The sequence below is a fragment of the Ursus americanus genome, chromosome 18, assembly GCF_024610735.1.
Source record: "Ursus americanus isolate L20-20 chromosome 18, mUrsAme1.1.p, whole genome shotgun sequence".
NCBI lineage: Eukaryota > Metazoa > Chordata > Mammalia > Carnivora > Ursidae > Ursus > Ursus americanus.
In genome coordinates, this window is record NC_142144.1 from 7,627,245 (window position 1) to 7,647,534 (window position 20,290).

At 58.7% G+C, this 20,290-nt stretch overlaps 1 protein-coding gene across 2 annotated transcripts in view; it reads left to right on the top strand.

Moving 5' to 3' along the window:
* Positions 1–2,258: 2,258 nt before the first annotated feature.
* Positions 2,259–20,290, top strand: part of EEIG1 (estrogen-induced osteoclastogenesis regulator 1) — a 34,167-nt gene continuing 16,135 nt past the window's right edge. The window contains exons 1-3 of one of the 2 annotated variants that reach the window (XM_087869338.1): positions 2,259–3,252; positions 6,387–6,389; positions 13,959–14,123. In XM_087869338.1, the coding sequence (XP_087725464.1) occupies positions 3,107–3,252; positions 6,387–6,389; positions 13,959–14,123 (314 nt within the window). In that variant the 5' untranslated portion in view covers positions 2,259–3,106. The remainder of the gene's footprint in view (positions 3,253–6,386; positions 6,390–13,958; positions 14,124–20,290) is intronic. The other variant, XM_045771020.2, reaches the window with a different exon arrangement.

Sequence of the window (20,290 nt, forward strand, 5' to 3'; positions counted from 1 at the left end):
CACAGGTGAAAAACTATGACTCAGAGATTAAAAAAAAAAAAAAAAAAAAAGGTTAGGGTGTATCCTTCAAGATTCCTTTCTGTGCATGCAAAAGTACACCCAAAGCTTGTGTGACACAGGTGGTCAGTGTTAAGTCAGCTGGATTTTGAATCCTGCTCTGATGGCTTCAGTGCAAGTGGCCCTAGGCATTTCACATTGAACCCCCTCTCTATGTGGAGTCCCCAAGCTTCAGTGTCCCAAACTAAGGCCACACTACCAATGTGCAGCAGAGCCAGGATTCTAACACGGGTTTGTCTCACCCCAGTTGGAGCATCCTGAACTGCACCAGGCTCTCTCCCTTCCCCAGGCACCATCTGGGAAATGAGGAAAGGGAACTTCCCGGGCTCCCAGCCTTGAGGCTACAGAGAGATAAATACCCTACCCGAGCTAAGTCTGGCAGCCAGGCCCACCCTACTTCCTGTTAGAGCAGTTTGGGGTTACTCGTGGTCACAGCTAAGGCGCCAGCCAGGCCTTGAGACCTCCTTGGCTGGTCCTCTCCTCTGAAATCCCCTTCTGGGGTCAGGTGGGCACAGGCTCTTCCCCCGTGGAGCAGGCCCAGCCAGGATCAGTGAAGAGAACACACCCCACAGAGTGGGTAGCATAGCCTAGCCCTCTAGTGCCTGTGCTCCAGGGTTAAGACCCCATTCTAATGATTTAAACTCTCCAGGCCTCAACTATCCTGGCTGTACATGGGGTACATAATAGCAGTGGGAGCTGCTCTTACCATTTTTCATCTGTCTGGCTTAATTGTGTTTTCTAAATCATGGGACCTACTGGGGAGAAGTACAGGTTGCCACCCCATTTTATGGCTAGGAGGCAGAAAGAAATCATAAATCTGAGCCCTCAGTTACATGTCTGGACCTAACTCAGCCCCAAGTGCAACCAATTTCTGTCTCTCAAATTCATCCTCTTGTTTTCTCTCAGCTTGGAGGTTCTGCCCTCATCATTTCTTGTCTGGATCAACACAAGTCCCCTTAGCCCTGTTTCCCATATTCTCTCCTCCACACCAGGGGATGCCGGAGCCAGCTTCTTACACCAAAAAACAAGTCTGGGTCACTCTCCTGTTCAAAATGTGTGAGTGGCTCCCCTCCTTACTCTGGTCTAAAGACTCTGTAAGATCCAGCCACTACAGGCCTTCCAGCTGTATCGCTTGCCCCCTGCCTCTCTCGAATCTCAATGCAGCCAGATGGAAGTACTCACAGCTTCTGTGGGCACAACGTTCTCTGTCCTCCACGCCTCTAGAGGCTCCCTGTGCATGCCCCTGCCTAACTCAGGGCATGCATCCTGCCTCTACGGAGCTCCTCCAGTCCCAGTTCCACTTCTCATCTACCAGATTTGTTGCTGCCAGTGTCCCAGGCTGCTCCTTCCACCATCTCATCTTGGGCTTAGAGAGGCTGGAGAGGGAGGGCCACCAGGACCTCACTGCTGGGTCCAAGCCTGGTTCCAAGCAGATTGCCGGTTAACATCTGGGGACTGAATGAACGAACTACAAGGTGTTCAGGGTCTGGGAGGTACGAGGCTCTGGAAGCGGTCTCTGTAGCCAGGGCAGTTAATGTAGTCAGAGAGCAGCAATAACTGGCTAAGAAGCTAACCGACAACAAAAGGCTTGGAAAGCAGCTTGGGGGAGAAGCTGGGTCTAGCACCGGTTGCGTGATGAACTGCTCCAAGTCACTTCCTCGGCGAAGCCTTTGCACACACTTTCTTCTCAGTGCTCAGAACTAGAGATTCCTAGGCGAAAGACCTGCTTGGTCTAGTTCTGGCCACCTCTCTGGGTGTTTCTGGAAAAATGGGACTCACTACCTCTGGGCCTGATTTAGCGGCTAACGAGCTCAAGTCTGGGGATACACTGGAGGGCCGTTATAGCCAGTGTTCATATTGTTTCTTCTCTTCATTGTTTCTTCTTTTCTTCTGCTCGAGCCCTCCTCCTCGCCGGACCAGCCGGAGCTTCCCGCCCCGCGACCTCCCACAGCCTTCTCGGGGCCCCTCTCCCTTTCCTTTCTCCCCGCCCCGACCGAGGAGGCGGGTCCAGCCGCGCGGCGCACCAATCCAAGCGTTCTGAGCCGCCTCTGCCTCCCGCGAGTCCCGCCCCACGCCGCCGTCCTCCAATCGCGCTCCGTGCCCGCCCCGCCAGGTCGCCCAATTGAGGGCAGGCTGGGCCGCCGGCGCCCCGCCCCTCCCGCGCTCAGCGGCTGCTCCGCGGGCGGCCGCGCTGGGCCTCAGCATTCTCCCAGCGGCGCCGCACAGCGTTGGTTTCGGGTGGCCGCACCCGGAGCGCAGGGGGCGGCGCTGCTGCTCGCGGGGTGCTGGGCAGAGGCGGCGAGCGAGGCGGGTGCCACCGGCCGGCCGGAAAGGCGCCTCAGCTCCGCCGGGGCCCGCGGCGCGGGACCCAGGACCGAAGAGGAGGCGGCGCCCCGGCTGCCCGGGCCCGGTGCCCGACCGGAGGGGGCCGTGGCCGGCCGTTCCCGGCCCGGGGTATCCCCGCCGCTCTTCCTGGAGAGCCCCCCCAGAGCTCCCGGTCGCCCCCTGGGGGTGCCCTCAGTCACCCGGACTCACCTGCGCGGGCCGCAGGGCGCCCAGGTGCGGGGGCGTGTGCGCGGCGAGGGCACCTCCCCCGGCCGCCAGCGGGGCGGGGGCGGGGCCGCCCGCCGCCCTCGGCCTCACCGGTCCGCCAGCCGCGCCCGGTAGCGCGGCGAGAGCTCCCCGGAGACCGCGGTGCGGGATGCTGCCCGCCAGCGCGGCCGCTCGCGCGCCGCCCGCCACCCCTGCCCCTGCCTTTTGGGCCATGCCCCACTGTTTACATGCCGGTGAAGCCCCCGGCCGCTCCGAGCCGCTCCGAACCCCGGCTCCCAGACGGTGAAGCCAGCCGGCCCGCGAACTGGACTGGTCGCTCAGACCTGGGCCGTCCGGACTTAGATCCCCGCCTGCTCGGCCGCCTTCGCCACCATCTGGGCGGGATCCGGCTCTGATGTTTTGAGGAGGGGGTGTGGTGTAGGGAAAGGAATCCTGGGGATTTCTGGCTTCCCCCCCTTTTTCGGCCTTCGGGGCTTCAGACTCAGGGAACTCGCTCATGGCTTTCTTGATGAAGAAGAAGAAATTCAAATTCCAAACCACTTTCACCCTGGAGGAGCTGACTGCGGTTCCCTTCGTGAACGGAGTCCTCTTCTGCAAGGTCCGGCTGCTGGATGGCGGGGATTTTGTCAGCTTGTCGTCGAGGTAGGAGCTGGGGCAGTCGCGCCTGCAGGGGAGTGGGGGGGATGATGAGCCAGATCTAGCCACTTGGCACGTGGGAGCGCCCCTGTGGGCCCAGAGAGCCTTGGGGATTATGTGTGTCTGGGGCAGGTTTGCACAAGGCAGGGCTGAGTGATCTGGGAGGTCTGGGCCTGAGGAAACTGGCAGGGTGCCTGCACCCGTCTGCAGGTGACCAGCTGGATAGGTGGGAGTTCGTTCTTTCAGCCCCCTCTTGGGGCCCTGCACACAGGCCCATCCCTCAGACTTGCGCAGAGAACCCACCAGGGTTTGTGCCTGGAGGGGCTGAGACGGGGAGGAGTATTCCAGGCCACCTTGCACCCAGCGGGCCGCTTGGGCTGTCATATGATTTAGAGCCTGGGCCAGCCACAGGTTCCCAGGCACTGCCGGTCTGGCTGGAGGAAGGTGGCTGGATTTTGGCCTGCCCACCTCTCCCCGAGTGTCCGGTCCTCTTCTGGCTGGGGCTGGGCTGCTTTGCATTGCAAATGCCCTTGTCAAGGAGGCTGCCACCCTCTCTGAAAGACGCTAGGTCCAGTTTTGCGTATGTGTTCTTCCCTGTCCTGCAGGTCCAGCTGTCCAGCTCTTTGCCGAGGGTGACTGAGTTCCCGAGCTGCACCCACTGACTGGGCCCACCTGGGGTTACGGAGTTGGGGCTTGCCAGGGGAGAGTGTCTCGGAGTCTGACAGATGGGGGTTCGAGTCCTAGCTCTGTCACTTTCTGGGCCCAATACAGGTCTCTGTCAAAGTTGTGGAGAAGTTTCAGTAGATAGAATGCAGTACAGGGCCTGGCCCGGTGCCTGGGACATGCTGGTTCCTTTTCCTGGTCTGTCCCTTGGCTACTCAGGCCTCCTTGTGGGTCCACTTAGCTGGAGCTGCCTCACAGTTCTGAGCTGGAGAAACTGAGGCCCAGAAAGAGGAAGTAAGTGGCTTTCCAGGGACCTCACAGGAGGCAGTTCTCAACTGAACTTGGCCTATTTGGAGACCTATTGGATGAATCTGGTGGCCTGGGAGGACACGGCAAGGGGGTGGGGATACAGCCTAACCCAGATTTAGGAATCTCCGGTGCGGACGGGGGGGTGCCTTTTCTCTGCACTTGGGCCCACTCTGGCCTGGAGGCTCCCCAGTCTGCCAGGAACTGCTTATCTGAGGAATTCGGAGAAGGGCTGCCCTTTGCTGTGGGGGCTGGTGGCAGTCCTCTGCTGCCTGGGAAGGCAGTGATCCCGTGGCCACCCACAGAGCAGCCCGAGGTTTTGGGGAAAGGGTTGTACTCGGAGCTGGGGTCTGGTGTTGGCCACTCACTGACTGGGTGACCTTGGGCAAGTTACCTAACCTCTCGGATTCCAAGAACCAGCAATTGCTGGTGCTGTGCTCCCCATTTTACTATCACTTCTTCCTTAATTCCTGGACTATGCCATGGAGTGGGGTGGGGGGAGGGGTGGGGAAACGGTAGGATTATTATCCCCATTTTACAGAGGTGAAAACTGAGGCTCAGGAAGGGAGTGATTTGCCTGAGCTATACAGCAGAGCCCAGATTCCTTCAGGGTGTGCTTTTAACCACTATCCTGTTCTACCTTTGAGCCTTCGTTTCCTTGTCTGTGAAATGGGAGAAGTCATACCTGGCCCTAGAGTTGTGAGGATAATGGATAACGGCTGGGCCACGTGTGGCTCAGGCAAATTGTTGCAGCAGTTGTGGTTACTATGGCAGAGGGGTCCAGGCCCCACGCCCCAGCCCTCCCACTTCTTGGAGGGACCAGCCAGAGTCAGCAGAGGGCCCACACGTGAGCTAGGGGTGGAACAGGGTCTTAGATCCCACTGAGGGATCCGTATTTAGCCCCAGACTGAGGTCTCCTCTCAGGCACGGGGCCCACTGTCACCCTACCTGTCAGCCTTTCCATTGCCCTAAACCTGCCCCCTCATCTGGGAAGGTCTGGAAAGTTCCAGGTTTCAGCCCACAGCGTCTGGATTTTACCTTTGCCTCTCCTTCTTCCCTCCTGGCAAGGGGCCATGGATTCCCTGAACCCAGCTGAGCCCAAACAGCCTTTCCCAGCCTTCATCCTGGTTGAAACCTGACAGGGCTGTGGAGGGAGGAGCTGACATTGAGCCCCCAAGGCTGGGCATTAGTGGGCTCTGGGAACCTGTCAGCTGCCGGGCAGGTGTGGCTCGAGGGAGCAGACGGACATTGGGACCTGAGGCTGCTTTAGAGCTGCTTTGGCTTTTGCCCAGGAGATAGGGGTTCCTGGGCTCCTACCTCCTCCACGCCCATCCCGCCCATCCTGTTCTGCAGCCTGGGAGCCTCGCCTCACAGCCCACCCCTCCAGATGGCCGAGGCCCCGTTGTTTTGGAGTCGGGGTAGGTCAGGGGTGATGACACCTGCTTAGATCTTGGGCCCAGATCCAGTAGTATACTCTTCCCAACCCCAGGGATCCCTGGAATGGCCCAGAGACTGCTGGTGGCCGCATGGGTGTTGTCTGAGTAAAGCAGGCCTGTGGCCCCACCCCTGCAGCACCCGCCTTCCTAGCTGGAGGATTTCCTTCTGTTGGGTGCCATGGCAACAGCCGGGTACACAGCTCCAGCCTGACCCAATTCGAGCAGGTAGAACAGGTGGTATGTCGCGCAGTTCCCCAGCCTCATCTTTCTGAGGCCTCCTTAAAAAACTGTAATCCTCACAGCTACTGTGTTCCAAGGGCCTGCGTTCTGTGCCAGTGTTTTGCAAGTGGTATGTCCATTAATCCTCTTGACCACGGGATTGTGGGGGCGCCGAAGTCAAAAGGGAAGCCATATGCCAGAAGTCACCCAGCTGGTAATGTAATTGGGAAGATAACCTTTTTATCATTAGGGTTCAAACTGCGTTGATGTGTGCTTCCTGGATGCTAGGGACCTGCCGAGCACGGATGTGTGATCAGTCAAGCCCTGGAACCACCCCATGATCTGATGAGGGCACTGGGCTCAGGAGAGCTGAAGTGATGGGCCCCTTTCACTCAGCCGGGGAGTGGCAGGGCCGTGATTTGAACTGGGCAGGCCCAGCTCCAAAGTCCTGCCTTGCCTTGATGGCAGAGGGCGGGAAGCGGCTACAGCCCCATGTGATGCCTCAGACCTTTGAAGAAGGTTCTTTTTATTTGGGGTGGTACAGGAAAGTCCAGATTTGGATACTTTCGAGGCATCAAGCTAGATCCTGTGATATCCGAGGAAAAGGGGCCCTAGGGCCGTAGGTGGGGGTGAAGCTAAATCACTGCAATGGATTTGGGGCCAGGCATGGGCTGGCCCCAGGGCACAGTGGGCATTTGCCACGGTCCCTGCTTGAAAGCCCACCAGGCAGATGCATCCAAGTGCCATCTGGGAGGCTTTTCCAGGGGTCCTAGGAGGGATGCAGAGGTCCCAGCCAAGTCTGGTGAGTTGGGAGGCGGTAGGCTGGGTGCAGGCTTCCAGCCTTAAGCCAATCGATCCTTCAGACAAGAGGAATCCCAAACATCCCAAGAGGTCTCTGCGCCCAGCTGGCACGGGTCCTGTGGCCTGGCCCATGCACGCGCTGGCGGTTCCAGGGGAGGGAGCAAGAGGGAGGCGTTGATTTACCTTATAGCAAGTCCTCTCAGACAGGCGGAGGGAGCCTCCTCGGCCAGCGCAGTAGGGAGGGACTGGTACAAATGAAGATGGGGGGTGGCCAGGCCTGACCCCTCCTGGCCTTGGGGGCCCAGCTGAGGGGCAGGGGGCAGTGTGGTCTGGTTTGCCCATTAGGACGAGGGCTCTTGGCTGCTGACTGGAGAAGAGGCAAGGGGGCCTGACCAGCACCCCGTAAGGGACAGTTGGAGTTGGCTGGGTGGGTTTTGCCGGCCCGGCTGCACTGTGACAGGCAGAGGGAGAAGAGCGGGCAGCCTGGAGGGAAGGTTGGCAGGCAGAGTGGGCAGGTGGGTTTCCTGGTCCTGAAGCGCCTGGCACCATACCTAGTGCTTAGTGGCTGGCAGAAGATGGAAGTTCACAGGGCGCATGGTGGCCAAATGTAGCTGGGATTTTGCTGCCCCATACTGTTCTCTAGTAGTTTTTGACAGAATAAAAATCTAGACTTCTGGTTTCTTTTAAATTGGGTATCTGGCAACAGTGCCGCGTGGCAGCATTTGGCCCCAGGGGCTTTGTGGTTGCCTTCTCCACGGGACACCTGTTCTAGGCTCCTGACCCCCCTGCACACCTTTGGATCTCCGCTGTAGTCTGCGTCCCTCGTTTTACCAGGTCCTGCCTGGTCCCTGGGGCCCCCGCGGAAGGCCTTCCGTGTGCAGGCTGAGGGGCCTGAGGAGGCAGGCAGCTGTGGAGAACAGTCCTGCTGGCAAGCCGTAGGGGCCACTCCAGGCAGCCAAGGGGGGCACCAGGCCAGCCGCTGGGTCCCTGTGGGGTCAGACTGTGCTGCCGGTGCCCATGGTGAAGCCCGAAGCTGCCCAGCCTGGGCCTGGCCTTGACGTCTGCTCCTTGGACCTGGCCTTTGCTGCCAGCTGGCCACACCTTTGGCAGGTGCCACCCTGGCAGCCCCTGCCCCCTGTCTGCCAGCCTGGCAGCAGCAGAGCCCTGACCTGAGACGATCTGGCTTTGTGGAGCCAAGGCTCTTCCCTGAGGCCTGTTCCTCGCGGTGAGCTCTGTCCTGGGAGCCACTCTGGCCACGGGTTCTCAGCAGCAATGACCTCGTGTGTCTGAGTGCCCTGAGTGCCCTTGAACTCTGCTTGCTCAGTACCTGAAAGTCCCAACTCACATTCGGGAAGTCCTGCTGAGGCTTGTGATGGCTGCTAGTGTGTGTGCTCGTGTGTCTCGGGAGCCTGGGGCCTCTGTGTGCAGTCTGGTGACTGCCATGTGGCGATCCTGTGGTCACTTGTCTGTTGCTGGGGATGGGCAGTAGAACACCCTGGCAGCAGGGGAAGTTTACCTTCATCCTGCCAGACAGCCACGGCAAGGTTTGAGCAGGGGAGAGACATCAGATTTGCTCCGGAAGAGACCCGGGTGGCGGCAGCGGGGTGTGTGTGTCTTCATTATCCACCTTGTCTGGCAAGTGCTTCTGGTCGTGGGCACACCAGACCAGCCCCCACGACTTCGGATGTGCTCTGTGACCTGAAGTGTGTTGTCCCCTGGGCCTCTGGCTCTCCAGGAGGTCACACCATGCCAGTGGTGGCCCTGGCGAGCCCTGAACCTGCCCAGTCTGTGCCTGGTAGTGGTGTCTCTTTAGGGCTGTGCTTGCAAACCCTTGGTCTCTACTCTGAGCTTCTTTTGGCACCTTAGGCTTGGAATAGCTCTCACATGCAGGCTTGGAGCCGCTGGCCCCCAAGCCTGCATGTCAACTGAGAGCGGCCAGCCAGCAGCCCCCTCTAGCCAACTTGGTTCAGCAGCTGGGAGGAGGCAGCTCTGATGGAGGACCTTCTGCCTTGTTGGTCAGGCTGGTGCCCTGCCCTGGACTTAGGACTGGGAAGGACGTTCTGTCCTGCGTCTTGTTGCCTGTGTGACCTTGGGCAAGGAACTTAGTCCCTTCGATCCTACCAAGCGGGGCTGGTGGTGCCTGCCTCGCAGTGTTCTGGGGAGGACGCAGTGAGATAATGCCTGTCAAACATCCAGCTTGGCTTCTGGCACCTGCTGGAAGCACAGTACATGCTGCAGTCCATCCTCCCGTCCCTGGGCTGAGTCACAGTGCTGTGCTGGGTGGTGCACCTCCGCTCCCCCCAACCCCCCTACCTGTCCCATGGCAGCTGGCACTTCTTTGTGGTCCAGGACTGACTCTGGGGTGCTGTCTCTCTCTCTTGGGATTCTATGGGGTGATGTGGGGAGAGGACACTTTCCCCATGGAGCTCTCTGCCCTTCAGAGGGGTGGGAATGGACCAGGAGCACACTTACTGTCTAAGGGGACTGTTTTCGCCCTGGAGCACAGGGTCCCCAGTGGGTCTCTGTGCTCCCGCACTGCTTTGAACTTGCCCCACCTTGGTGTGCTTGGCTCTGAGCCAGTGTGATCTAGGGCACTCTCCCCAGGAGGGCCTGGGCTGGGTGGGGGGTGAGGTCCTGCCTGCGGGAAAGGACCCTCTCACAGCCAGCTTTGGGACCCACTCTGACAGGCCGACAACAGCCCGCCACTTGAGGTGGAGGGCCCCAGTGTCAGATTCTGCTGGGGACAGGGGAGTGGGTGAGGAAGCCAGGGGCCCCTCCGTGGGTGGGAGGCCCCTGCCTCTCCCGGCGCTCCCCTTGCTCCCACCACACCTTACTCTTCTAGTTGTTTGCTTCTGCAGTTACTTCGACCTCAAGCTCCCTTCCCCCACTGCTTCACTTGGCTAAACTCCTGCTCAGCCCAAGAGCCACCTCCTCGGAAGCCTTCCTTGGACTCTTGCTTCCTATACCCACTGCGGGCCCTCATCTCAGGACATCACAGTCTCTGTCCCCACCTCTTAGCTCCTTCCCCAGACTGTGGGCAGGAGTGGGCTCCGTTGCGTCTTCGTCCTGGGGCTTCCTGCTGCCGGTTGGTGCTGGCATGGGGCTGCGACTTTTCTCCCTTGGCACTGAACCATTGTGGGCACTGGTGGTGCTGGATCGTGTGCCGGATCGTGTGCCGGCCACCGCCAGCTGCTTGGGTCCTGCCCCTCCCCGCCCTGGGGCCAGAGGTATCAGCCCGTGTCAGGAGCAGCCCTCGCCCGCACACCAGGCAGCTGGGCACCGCCGTGGGCTCAGAGGCTGTGATTGAGAGGCAGCTGGGGGCACCGATGGGGTGTGTTGGGTGGACCCTCTATGGGAGGTGGGGCTGCTCCCGGTGGGATGGGGAGGAGGAGGGGGCTGGGGCCCACCCCAGGCTTTGCTGTTGGAACTTGGCAGCTGTGGGTTGGCTCTCTGACAGTGGCCAGAGGCCTTGTCCTCTCAGTCTTGGCTTCTTCCTCCATCAGGTAGTGTGGGGATGCTAATGTGAGGGTGGGAGGGCTACCTGTTCAGCACAGGGCCATGCACCTGGCAACTGAAAGTAGACCAAACTTGCTGAGCAGGGAAAAAGTGCATAGCCCAGTGCTGAGGAGGCCTCCGGGGAAGGCAGGCAGGCCATCCTCTCCTGCCACCGCTTCCTCTCCCGAGAGCAGACATGTGGGGGCAGAGCACACCTGCGGCTCACAGTCCCGCAGGGGACAATTTCCTGAACACCTTCCGTGTGTGGGGCCTGTGGTGGCAAAGCTCTGCTGTCACAGGGCCCCTCCCCAGGAAGTGGTGCTGGGTTTGGTCCCAGTGAGGAGTGGGCAGGTGGCGGGGAGAAGAGCAGCCTGGGGCAGAGGGAGGCCAAGGGCGAGAGTGCTGAGCAGGGAGGAGCCAGCAGCCCAGCCGGGCAGGGTGGGGGGCGCTGGAGTGGCAGGAGGCCATGGGGAGGGGTTTGGACCTTCCCAAGGGGGGAGCCCCAGAAGAGTCAAATTTGTGTTTTAGGACCACCAAGGGTAGCCATGGGGTTGTCCACTTGGGGCTCCAGTTTGCAGAGGGGGAGGTGGCTGTCAGCTGTCATCATGGAGTGGTTCCAGACAAGGCTCGAGCCTCCTCTGCGGTGAGAATGAACAAGCCGCCGCCGCTCACAACCAGGACGGGCGTCACAAACAACGTGGAGGGAAGGAAGCAGACAAGAGCTTGCTGTGTGGTGTTGTTGATAGAAAGTTCAAAAGCAATCTGAGTCAAAAAACCCACCCTAATATGAGTCAGGATGATGATATCTTTGTTGGGGGTGGCAGTCATGTCTGCAGGGGGCTTCTGGGAGCCTGTCCTGCTTCTCGAGGGCTGGTTTCATGGGGCTGTTCTGAGAGTCTGTGAGCTGAGCACTGACAATGTGTGCACACACGTGTGTCAGCAACGGCCGTGAGACATCCTACGCCTCTGGGAGTGCTGGGCACCTCTAGACAAAAACGAGGCTCTTTCTTGGCTGCCTAGCAGTCTGGAGGAGGTCCTGTCTTTCCAGGGTCTTGCTGGTGGGGCAATCTGAACCGTCCTGACCTGATACACATCGCTCCTGTTTACGAGGCTGTAACTCATCTTGGCAGCTGCCAACGGTCTTCTCTGGCTGCAGGTTTTCCTTCTGCTGCTTGCGAAAACCCCAGCAGGGGCTGCTGGCCTGTGGGGGCTTGGCAGTTCAGAGGGAGGATGGGCTCCTGCGGCTGCCAGACCGCGGGATCTCTCTGAGCCTCGCTTTCCTCATCTGTGAAATGGGGTGGTAAGCTGGTGTCTGGGTTAAATGGATTAACACCAGTTATCTACCCAGCATAGCCCCTGGCCCAGAGTAAGTGCTCAATGAAGGCTGGCAATGATTGGTATTAATCCAGGGCAGTTATTGGAGGGGACCCAAGGCCAGGAGCAGAAGGGAAAGGTCCATGTTCCTCTGTCCCTCCTTTTAATTGTTTCTCTTCTCTTTTCCTGCGGTTCACCCAGTCAGCAAACATTTGTGATTAGGGCCAGGCTACCGCCCTGGCCTTGCACTGGGCACTGGGCCCAGCAATGACCAAGACAGCCGTGGTCCCTGACCTGGGGCCCATGAGCCGGGGGAGACCATTAGCTGCATCCGCTCTCAGAGGAGTTCTGAGCACCATGGGGGAGGGGAGGTGTTGGCTTCTCCTGGCTGCTCTGGCCCTGACCCCTCTCTTTCGGAATGACTGACTGAGTACTCTCCCTGAATGCCAAGAGAAGGGTCCAGCACCTCCTAAAGGTTTTGAGTTGGCTAAAGAGAAATCACGTGGACCTGAATGAGAATGGCCACATGCATTTTGGATGCAGACAAGACTGAGGCCCAGGCTTATTCTGGATGTTTCTTCAGGGTCCTCCTCAGGCCTGGCTCGGTGCAGTAAATGCTCAGTTAATGTGTGTGGCACGACTGAATGACGGAGGCAGTGATTGGCCCAGGGTCTGCATGAGTCTGTAGGAGAATCGGGTGTCGAGGAGGAGGTAGAGATTGGTGAGTCAGGGCCTCATGGTCCCACCTGACCCTGAGCCCTGTGTCCTGTGGTTGGAATCTTGGGGAGCTGCTGAAGATGGCTGGAAAAACACGCCTGAGTCTGTGAGGAGACGTAACTCTGAATGAGTGGTCTCTGAGTATCCCTCAGTCGCCTCAGAAGACCAGGGAGCCATGTGTTAGGGAATGGGAACACCTGGGGACAGATCCAGATTGGCAATAATCCTTGACCCCTTGGACTCTACAGAGAGCCCGAGGACATGGCCCAACCACAGCTGGAAGGCCCCTTTCCTGGAGGGGGAAGGAGCACTGTAAGAAGGCCTGTGGCAGCCCTTGCCGGGAGCAGGGCTGTGAAGGTCACGAATTTAGTCATCAGACACTTCCTGAGTACCTACTGTGTGCCAGGTGCCATCCTCAGGACTCAGAAGCAGCAGTGAGTGAGACAAGGGCCCTGCCTCCAGGAGCTCCATGCTCTGAGACACAGGAGGCTTGTTCTGTTTTCACCATACCTAAGACCCAGGCCCAGAAGAGGAAGTGATTTGTCTGCCTGCAGTAGTTGGGGGAAGGGTGCTTTTTGGAAAGGCCTCATGGGGTTGGGTGGGGGCTCAGAGGATAAGGACATCCTCCTGACTCGCTTAAGACCAGCCATTCAAGGAACAGGGCTCTGAGGATGGGATTCCCTCCCGCCTGTCTCTTTCCTTCCTTGGATGATTCAAACGTCACCCAGATGTGAGTCAGCCAGGAGCGGCCTGGACAATGCCTGCCTGGGCCACCTGCCAGTCTGCCTCCTGGGATATCTCAGCCAGGTTCGAGGCTGGGAGAAACATCCAGATATATGGTCTTGGGATGGGGAAGGGAGGCTCTGTTAGGGGCCTGGTGTGCCTGGCTTCCTGCTGGACCTTACTTCTGATGGTTGCAGCCACATCCCCCATTCAACGTGAGTGTCCTCTGGGGGCGGGATCCTGAGGTAGGGCTTGGGAGGACAGATCAGCACCTCCTGTGTGACCAGCAGACTTCGTGAGAGTCTGCTCCTCTGTGGAGTAGGTGGTAGTCATGCCTACAGAGAGTTGATGCCTGCCATATGGGCCAGGATGCCTAGGAAACAGGAGTCCCGCTGGGCCACACTGGGAGCTGGGGACACTTTTGTCCAGGTGCGTGGGATTGGACGAGCACTTGGTCAAAGCTAGAAGGTTACTTTGGATCCTTTCAATGGCCTGCTCTCCTCTCTGGCTGTAAGAGCAAGAGGGAGCGGCCCATTGTTGTCAGCGGAGAAGAGCATCCACAGGGCCCCCTGAGTGGTGGGGAAGCTGCCTCTGTGGCCTGACCGGGTACGGAAGGCCGAGCAGGGAGACTGTGTGCCTGTGTCTGTCAAATGGGGAAGCTGGCACCTGCCTACTGTGGGGCTTTTGATCCAGCTCAACTTCGGGCTGGTGAGTGGCAGGATTCAAACTCAGGTGCGTGACTCCAGAATCCTTTCTCCTGACCCTCATGCTTCCCCACCAAGCCCAAGTGATTGGCTGGCCCCCTACTCCTTTTTCAATCTGGAGTTGCTGCAGCCCCCAGCAGCTGTTTCACTCTGTACTCCCACGGGTCACTTGCTGATGCCAGCCTCTACTCCTGGGCCAGGAGCAGGGCTCCTATTGGCCGGGGAGCAGAGAAGCGGTCTTGAGGTGGCTGGTGACAACCCCCCCACCATGCTGGTGTTAGCACAGAGTGGCTGGCTTCTAGGAACTGACTGCTGCCTCAGCCTGTTGCGGGAGGAGCGGCTGCCTGTGTCAGGGCTGCAGCAAGACGCTTCCCTTGCGCGCGGCCCTGAATTCCTGGCAGGAGCCAGATGCTGCTGGGCTGCCACGTTGGCCACGTCGCTGGGATGGAAGCTCTGCCGCCCCACGGCCTCTGGATGGACGCCTTGGCTGGTCCCTGGGGTGGGCCCCTCCCCAGGCGGCTGTACTCTTTTCTCTTCGGGGAAGCACGGGCAGATGTTGTCGATTTAAATTGTTTCCTTATTAGACTCTTGCCTCTCCCGGCCTGGGCTGGGTTTCATCAGCCCGGAACCTTGGCTGCATCACCGCGACCGACGGCTCACTCAGCCAGGACCCCAGCCAAGGACTGGAGATCGTGGAGTGGGCGTGGCTGAGGAGGCGCTGGCTGGGCTCTGGGACAGCCCCCCCCCCACCCGCCCCGGGTCTGCTGGACCAGCTGGGAGGGACTTAGGGGATGCAGCTTCTCTCTGCTCACCTGTCATTGTAGGGGCCGGATGGGAAGAATCCAGGGACCAGCCTTCTCAGGAACCCAGGAGCACAGCTGGGGCTGGGAGGTCCCTGGGGTCCCCCTCAGTGCTCCTGGGTAGGCCCCTCTTTTAGCTGGGGGCCCACCTCCTGCATCAGAGTCCCAGGTGAGCTTGTTTAACAAGTTCGGCCCATGGGGCGCCTGGGTGGCTCTGTCGGGTAAGCATCTGACTCTTGGTTTCGGCTCAGGTCGTGATCTCAGGGTCAGGAGATTGAGCCCCATGTCGGGTTTGGCCCCAGGCCTGCAGCAGTGATTCTTAATGTGGGGGACAGTTGGCAATATCTGAAGACATTTTGGGTGTTACAGCTGGCCTTATATACTGGTAGGCTGTTGCTAAATACCCGCAGTGCACAGAATGCCCCAGAACCCCCAGAATGTCCGTCTTCAAATGTCAGGACGCGAAGGTGGCGAGAGACGCCCTGCCCTGTAGCGTAGTTCTGGCAGGGCCTGGGAATCTGTAACAAGCCAGGGGTTTTTCAGTGTTCCCTCGAGTGTGAGCAGCCCGGTTCTCCTGGGCCTCGCTTGTGGCCATGACTGAGCTGCTCCCTGCTAATGAGACAGACATGCAGATGAGGCCGTGTGGCAGAGGGTGAGTTGCTGATGGGGGGGCGTGGGTGGAGCCCATACCGGGGGCTGCCCCACTGATACCCCGGCTTCCCTTCTCCTTTCTGTTCCTCTGGTGACTGCGGGCCATGCTGCGTCTTCGCTCTGACTCCAGGGAGAGGCACCAAATGGCCTCTTTGGTCCCTGTCTGCAAGGACCCTGTGGGTGTGGCAGCCCGTGGCCAGGAGGTGGCTCCCACTTGCACTGACCCCTTGTCACCTGAGTGATGGAGACCCTGGGGCTGCCAAGGCTCTGGGATCTTGTTGCACTTTCTGGGTGGTGATGCCGGCCTGGGCCGGGTGCTGGGGATGTGGCAGTGCGCTGACCTTGGGGAACCATGGAGCCTGGACTCTGGGGTGGCTCCTGTTGGGAATCCCGAATTTCTGACCAGCCTCTGAGAGGCTGAGAATGGTGGCTCACGTCACCCTGACCTGCCACCCTTCACAGCCTTCGAGGCTCTTCGGTTGCTGGGGCCCGGGAAGAAGCATTTCCCTCTGGGGAACTGACATGGGGAAGAAGTGAAGATGTGGCCTTGGTGTCAGGCCACCTCAGGTCAGCATCCAACCCTGTTCTGTGACTTGGGGCCTATCCTGTCTTCTCTAGATCTCAGTTTCTTCATTTTTAAATTGGGAATGATAATGGCACACACCTCATAGGATTGCAGTAGAGTGCAGTTGGTCATATATATGAAACATGTATCCTGTAGCACGAGCTCGAACAGGACCTGCTTTTACTATTGGTTAATTAAAGATGAGCCTGAGGGGCCAGGAAGGTGGTCTAGAGTGAGAGCCCCACTCTGCAGCTCTGTCCTGGGCTCTGGGGAAATAACGGTGACAGAGGAGATGCGGTCTTCATCTGTGTGGGTCCCCAGTGGTGGCCAGCTGCCTTCCTTGGTCTCTGACACGTGGCGAAGCAGGGACTAGGAAGACGTGGCCACAACACTGTGTTGGCAGAATTCTCTGTGTTCGCCGTCCAGTTGAGCAGGAGGAAGAAACCAGACACGGCACCACGGAGTTATCCTGACAGCCTCAGGTGTTGGGCAGAGATGAAGAAGTCAGGGCTCCCTGACCTCCCTGGGGTCAGTCACTGGCCTGATCCTCCCCCCTGGCCTTCTCTCACCTCTTCCTGGGAGCCACCTCCTTCCCTTGGGGTCTTCTTGGGCTGTTCCCATTGCCTGGGACATCTCATCTCATCGTCACCTGGCCAGGCTCACCTTGAGGTCCCAGCACTGGTGTCACTGTCCTAGACCAGGTCAGGCCCCTGTCTGCACTCTTGGGGACTGGTGGCAGCTGTCAGTCACTTGTGAAGTGTATGTCTCCTCCACTCGACTGGGGCCTCCTCCGGGAGGTCTGCCGCTGCTCTATCCCCACACCCTCCCGGGCCCCACGCCAAGCCAGCACCCACAGTAAGTCTCTGTGGGTGCGTAATAGAGGCCTGGTCGGGATTTGGGGCCAGGGGCGCTCCGAGGGACTTCTGCTGGCTTGAGGACAGCAGCCTCCTGCAGTGCTCTGCCCTATTTTAGGACAACCCAGAAATAACTGAATTCTGCCACTGGGCTGGCCACAGTGGGCTGCGGTGGGTGGAGGGCTCACCCCGCCTCTCTGGGATTCAGATGTCTAATTGTATATCTTAAAGCTAAAAACAAAACTCCCCTGAAAACGCAGTCTCTGTAATTACCTGTCCCCGGCAGCGTGGAGCTGGGGACTCATGCCTGAAACCCCAGGCTGGGGCGCGCTGGGGTCCTCATCACATTTCCTGGGGGTGGCGCCTGGTCCTGTGGAAGGGCGAGTCTGGGCCCAGACCTTGAGTCAGGGAGATGAGGGGGTCACACCCCCTTTGGCTTTTGACTAGCCCTTCTAACCTCACACCCTTTACTCATTTTTCAATTTAAAATTCAATCACAGAAATGATTCGTGGACAGAAATGAAGAAGGTGTCCCTGGTGTCCCTCATCCCACCCTAGCCAGACCTGCTATGAGCTCCCTCTTTCCTTTGACCATTGTCCCCTCATGAACAGGGAGACGTGAACAAGCCCCTCGCCTGGGAGTTTGGGGTCCACGGTTCTGGGTGGCCTCCCCTCTGGGCTTGGCTGTGTCATCTTTACAGTTCTGTTTTCCAGCCCGTCCTGAGGCACACCGGCAGAGCGAGCAGTGCGGACTCCGAGTGCTGTGTTTTTTTAACAAACATCTTATTTATGATTTTTCTGCATAGTTGCTCATTGGTTTTAATTCTTTCCCACTCCCCCTCTTTCTGAAACAGGCGCTCACTGTGCCTCCTGTCCTTGCAGATGGACGTGGAGGCCGAGGGTGCCCAGGCAGGCCGGGTCCCTGTCCCCTGGGCTCACAGTCCACCGAGGTCACAGTGGTGTGAGGTGGCACTCGGCTTTCACAGTCCTAGTCACCCTTCAGGGATCTTGCACGGGGCCACTGCTGTTCCTGGGGGTCATTCCCCACAGTGACTTTGTGGCCTCGGACCTCATGGCAACGCTGAGCCCTCCCAGAGGAGTTCATTTCTCCCCCAGTCATGCTTTTAAAAGAAGCCACATTGATAGTTCCAGTTCAAAAGGGGAAAAAAAGGACAGCGTCCCCCTCTCCTCATTTCTTCTGTGCTTCCCTACCTACTTGTGCGCACGTGGGTGCCCGTGAGTGCTGGCACCTCTCCATGATTTGGAGGCTTGGGGCCAGGATCCCCTCTCCTGCCTCCCTCCCAGCACCCCCCTCGCTTGCTCTGCTCCAGCCACCAGCCACGCTGGCCTCCTTGCACTGTGGTCAACCAGTCAGGCACGCTCCCACCTCCCGGCCTCTGGGGAGGCTGGCCCTCCTGCCTGGGCTGCTGCTCCCCCAGGGCCTAGGTCCCTGCCTCACCCGCTTCGCTCTTTCCTCAGATGTCACCTTCCCTGGTCACCTTCCCTCGCGCTCTCCCCACCGGGGCCCTGCCTGCCACCTCACCTGGTTCCTTTTTCCTCCGTACAACTTACCTCCTTGTGGTGTGTGCCTTGTTTTGTCGGTCTCCTACCTGCTGCCAGGCTAAGCCCCTCGCGGGCAGGAATTTCTGTTTGGTTCACTGTTTATATCCCCAGGGCCTTAGCAGTACCGGCACCTACTGAGTGCTTAATAAAAGGTTCACAAGTGAATCAAGTTCCTGAGGTTTCCACAAACCTGGCCTGGCCAGCTCCTACTTGGGGTCCTGGCCTCCTGCTTGGCATCCTTATTCCTGCACTTTTTATGAACACCCCACCCCTGCCCCCAAGCCTGTGTTCCTGTCCCTCCATTGTCCCTGTCCTGAGCCTGGGAATCCCTCTCTCCAGAGGCAGCTGTAGGGCCACCTCCTGGCTGTGAAGTCTCTGGTTCTGTGACATGGGCTCTAGTCCTAGATGCGCTCGGGGTCTAGACTGGCCTCTGCTCCTCACAGCTCTGCGGCCGTGGGTGAGTTACTCGGCCTTGCTGAGCCTCGCCTTCGTCACCTGTGAAGTACGCATGGTAACAGCCACCTTTCAGTGTTGAAGAGTGCCATGTGGCACACAGTAGGCCTTTGCGAAAGAGGTGCTGATGGGGTGTTTGTTTTACCCTTGCCGTGACCTCCTGGGCCGGGATGGGGCTGTGAGCCTCTTCCCGAGGGAGTGGTGGCATTTAATAGTGTGTGTTTAGAGCCCTGTGGAAACAACGGGGAGGCCCAGTGCTGATCCCGTGAGCCCTGCCCCAGCCCATCTTCCTGTGGAGGGAGAGGAAGGCGCCTGTTACCTGAGCCTGGGAGGGCACCGCGAGGCCCAGCCTGGCAGGCCCACAGGAACCCCGAGAGGGCCTCAGGCTTCCTGGCCTGTGTTCCCAGGGCAGACTCACAAAGGGGAAGGGAGAGAGCCTACGATCCGATATATCGGCTTTTGTTCCCAGACATTAATCCTAATTCCTCTGGGTGTTCCGACACGCCCAACACTGTGAGCTTCCTCCTCAGGTCTCCAGCAGCTGCTTCCAATTCCTGGGCTGAGCTGAGTGGAGGGGGTGGGTGGAGATCTGAGGGTTCTTGTGGGAGCCATGGCCACCCCACAGGTCCCCCATTTAGGCTTGGGCCTCTGGCTGCTCGGGAAATGTTTCTGCTCTTTTTGCCCTTCCACCCACCTACTCTGGGGTTGCTCTCTGCCTCCGCCTCAAGCCATTGTGGCAAGACAGAGTCACCATCAGAGTACGATTCAAAGACCTCACCATGGCCCTTGATGTCCCACGTGACACCTAACCCCCTGCCCCCTCCGCAACCACATCCCCTCTGCTTTCCTCCCCAGTCCCATTCAGCCACTTGCCTCCAGGCCACTTTTCCATTTGCCAAGCATGTTTCTACCTCAGGGCCTTTGCATTTGCTGTTCATGCATCTGGCCAGCTCTCCCCAGTCAATATGACTTTGCTCAGCACACTGGCCCTACCCACATGTCCCGGCCTTTGGGCTTTCCCCAGCCATCCGCCTGAAATAGCAGCTTTTACCTTGTTATCTTTTCTCAGCAGTCCTGATCCACCTTCCCCTTTGTTTTCTCCATGTTCCTCTCTTTATCCAACCTACCATGTTGTTGGTGTTCACCTCTTTAAAGCATACCGTTCGGTGGTTTTTAGTCTATGCACAGAGTTGTGCAGCCGCCAGCACCGTCCATTTTAGAACATTCTCATCACCGCAAAGAGACCCCATACCCATTAGCAGTCACTCCACATTTCCTCCCAACTCCCCCCGCCCCCGGCAGTCACCAACCAGTCTTTCTGTCTCTTAGGGATCTGCCCATTCTGGACGTTTCATGTACGGGGGACCATACAATATGCAGTTCTTTGTGACTGGGTTCTCTCACTTAGCGCTTTTCAAGGTTGAGCCACATTTTAGCGGCAGTCAGGGCTTCGTTTCTTTTGGCTGCCGAATCCTACCGCGTCCTATGGATAGACCACACTGTATGGAGACATTCACTGGTTGATGGACATTCAGGTTGCTTTCACTTTCTGGCTATTACGGAGACTGTGGACATACGTTTCATTTCTCTCGGACATACACCTAGGAGGAGCACGGCGGAGTCCTCAGGTAGCTCTGTGTTTAACCTTCCTGGGGAGTGCCCAGATGATTTCCTCAAGGGCCACACCCCCGTACGCTCCGACCGGCGACCAGCGGTGTGTGAGGGCTCCAGTTTCTCCTCCCAGCTCTTGTTATGATCGGTCTTGATTATAGCCTTCCTA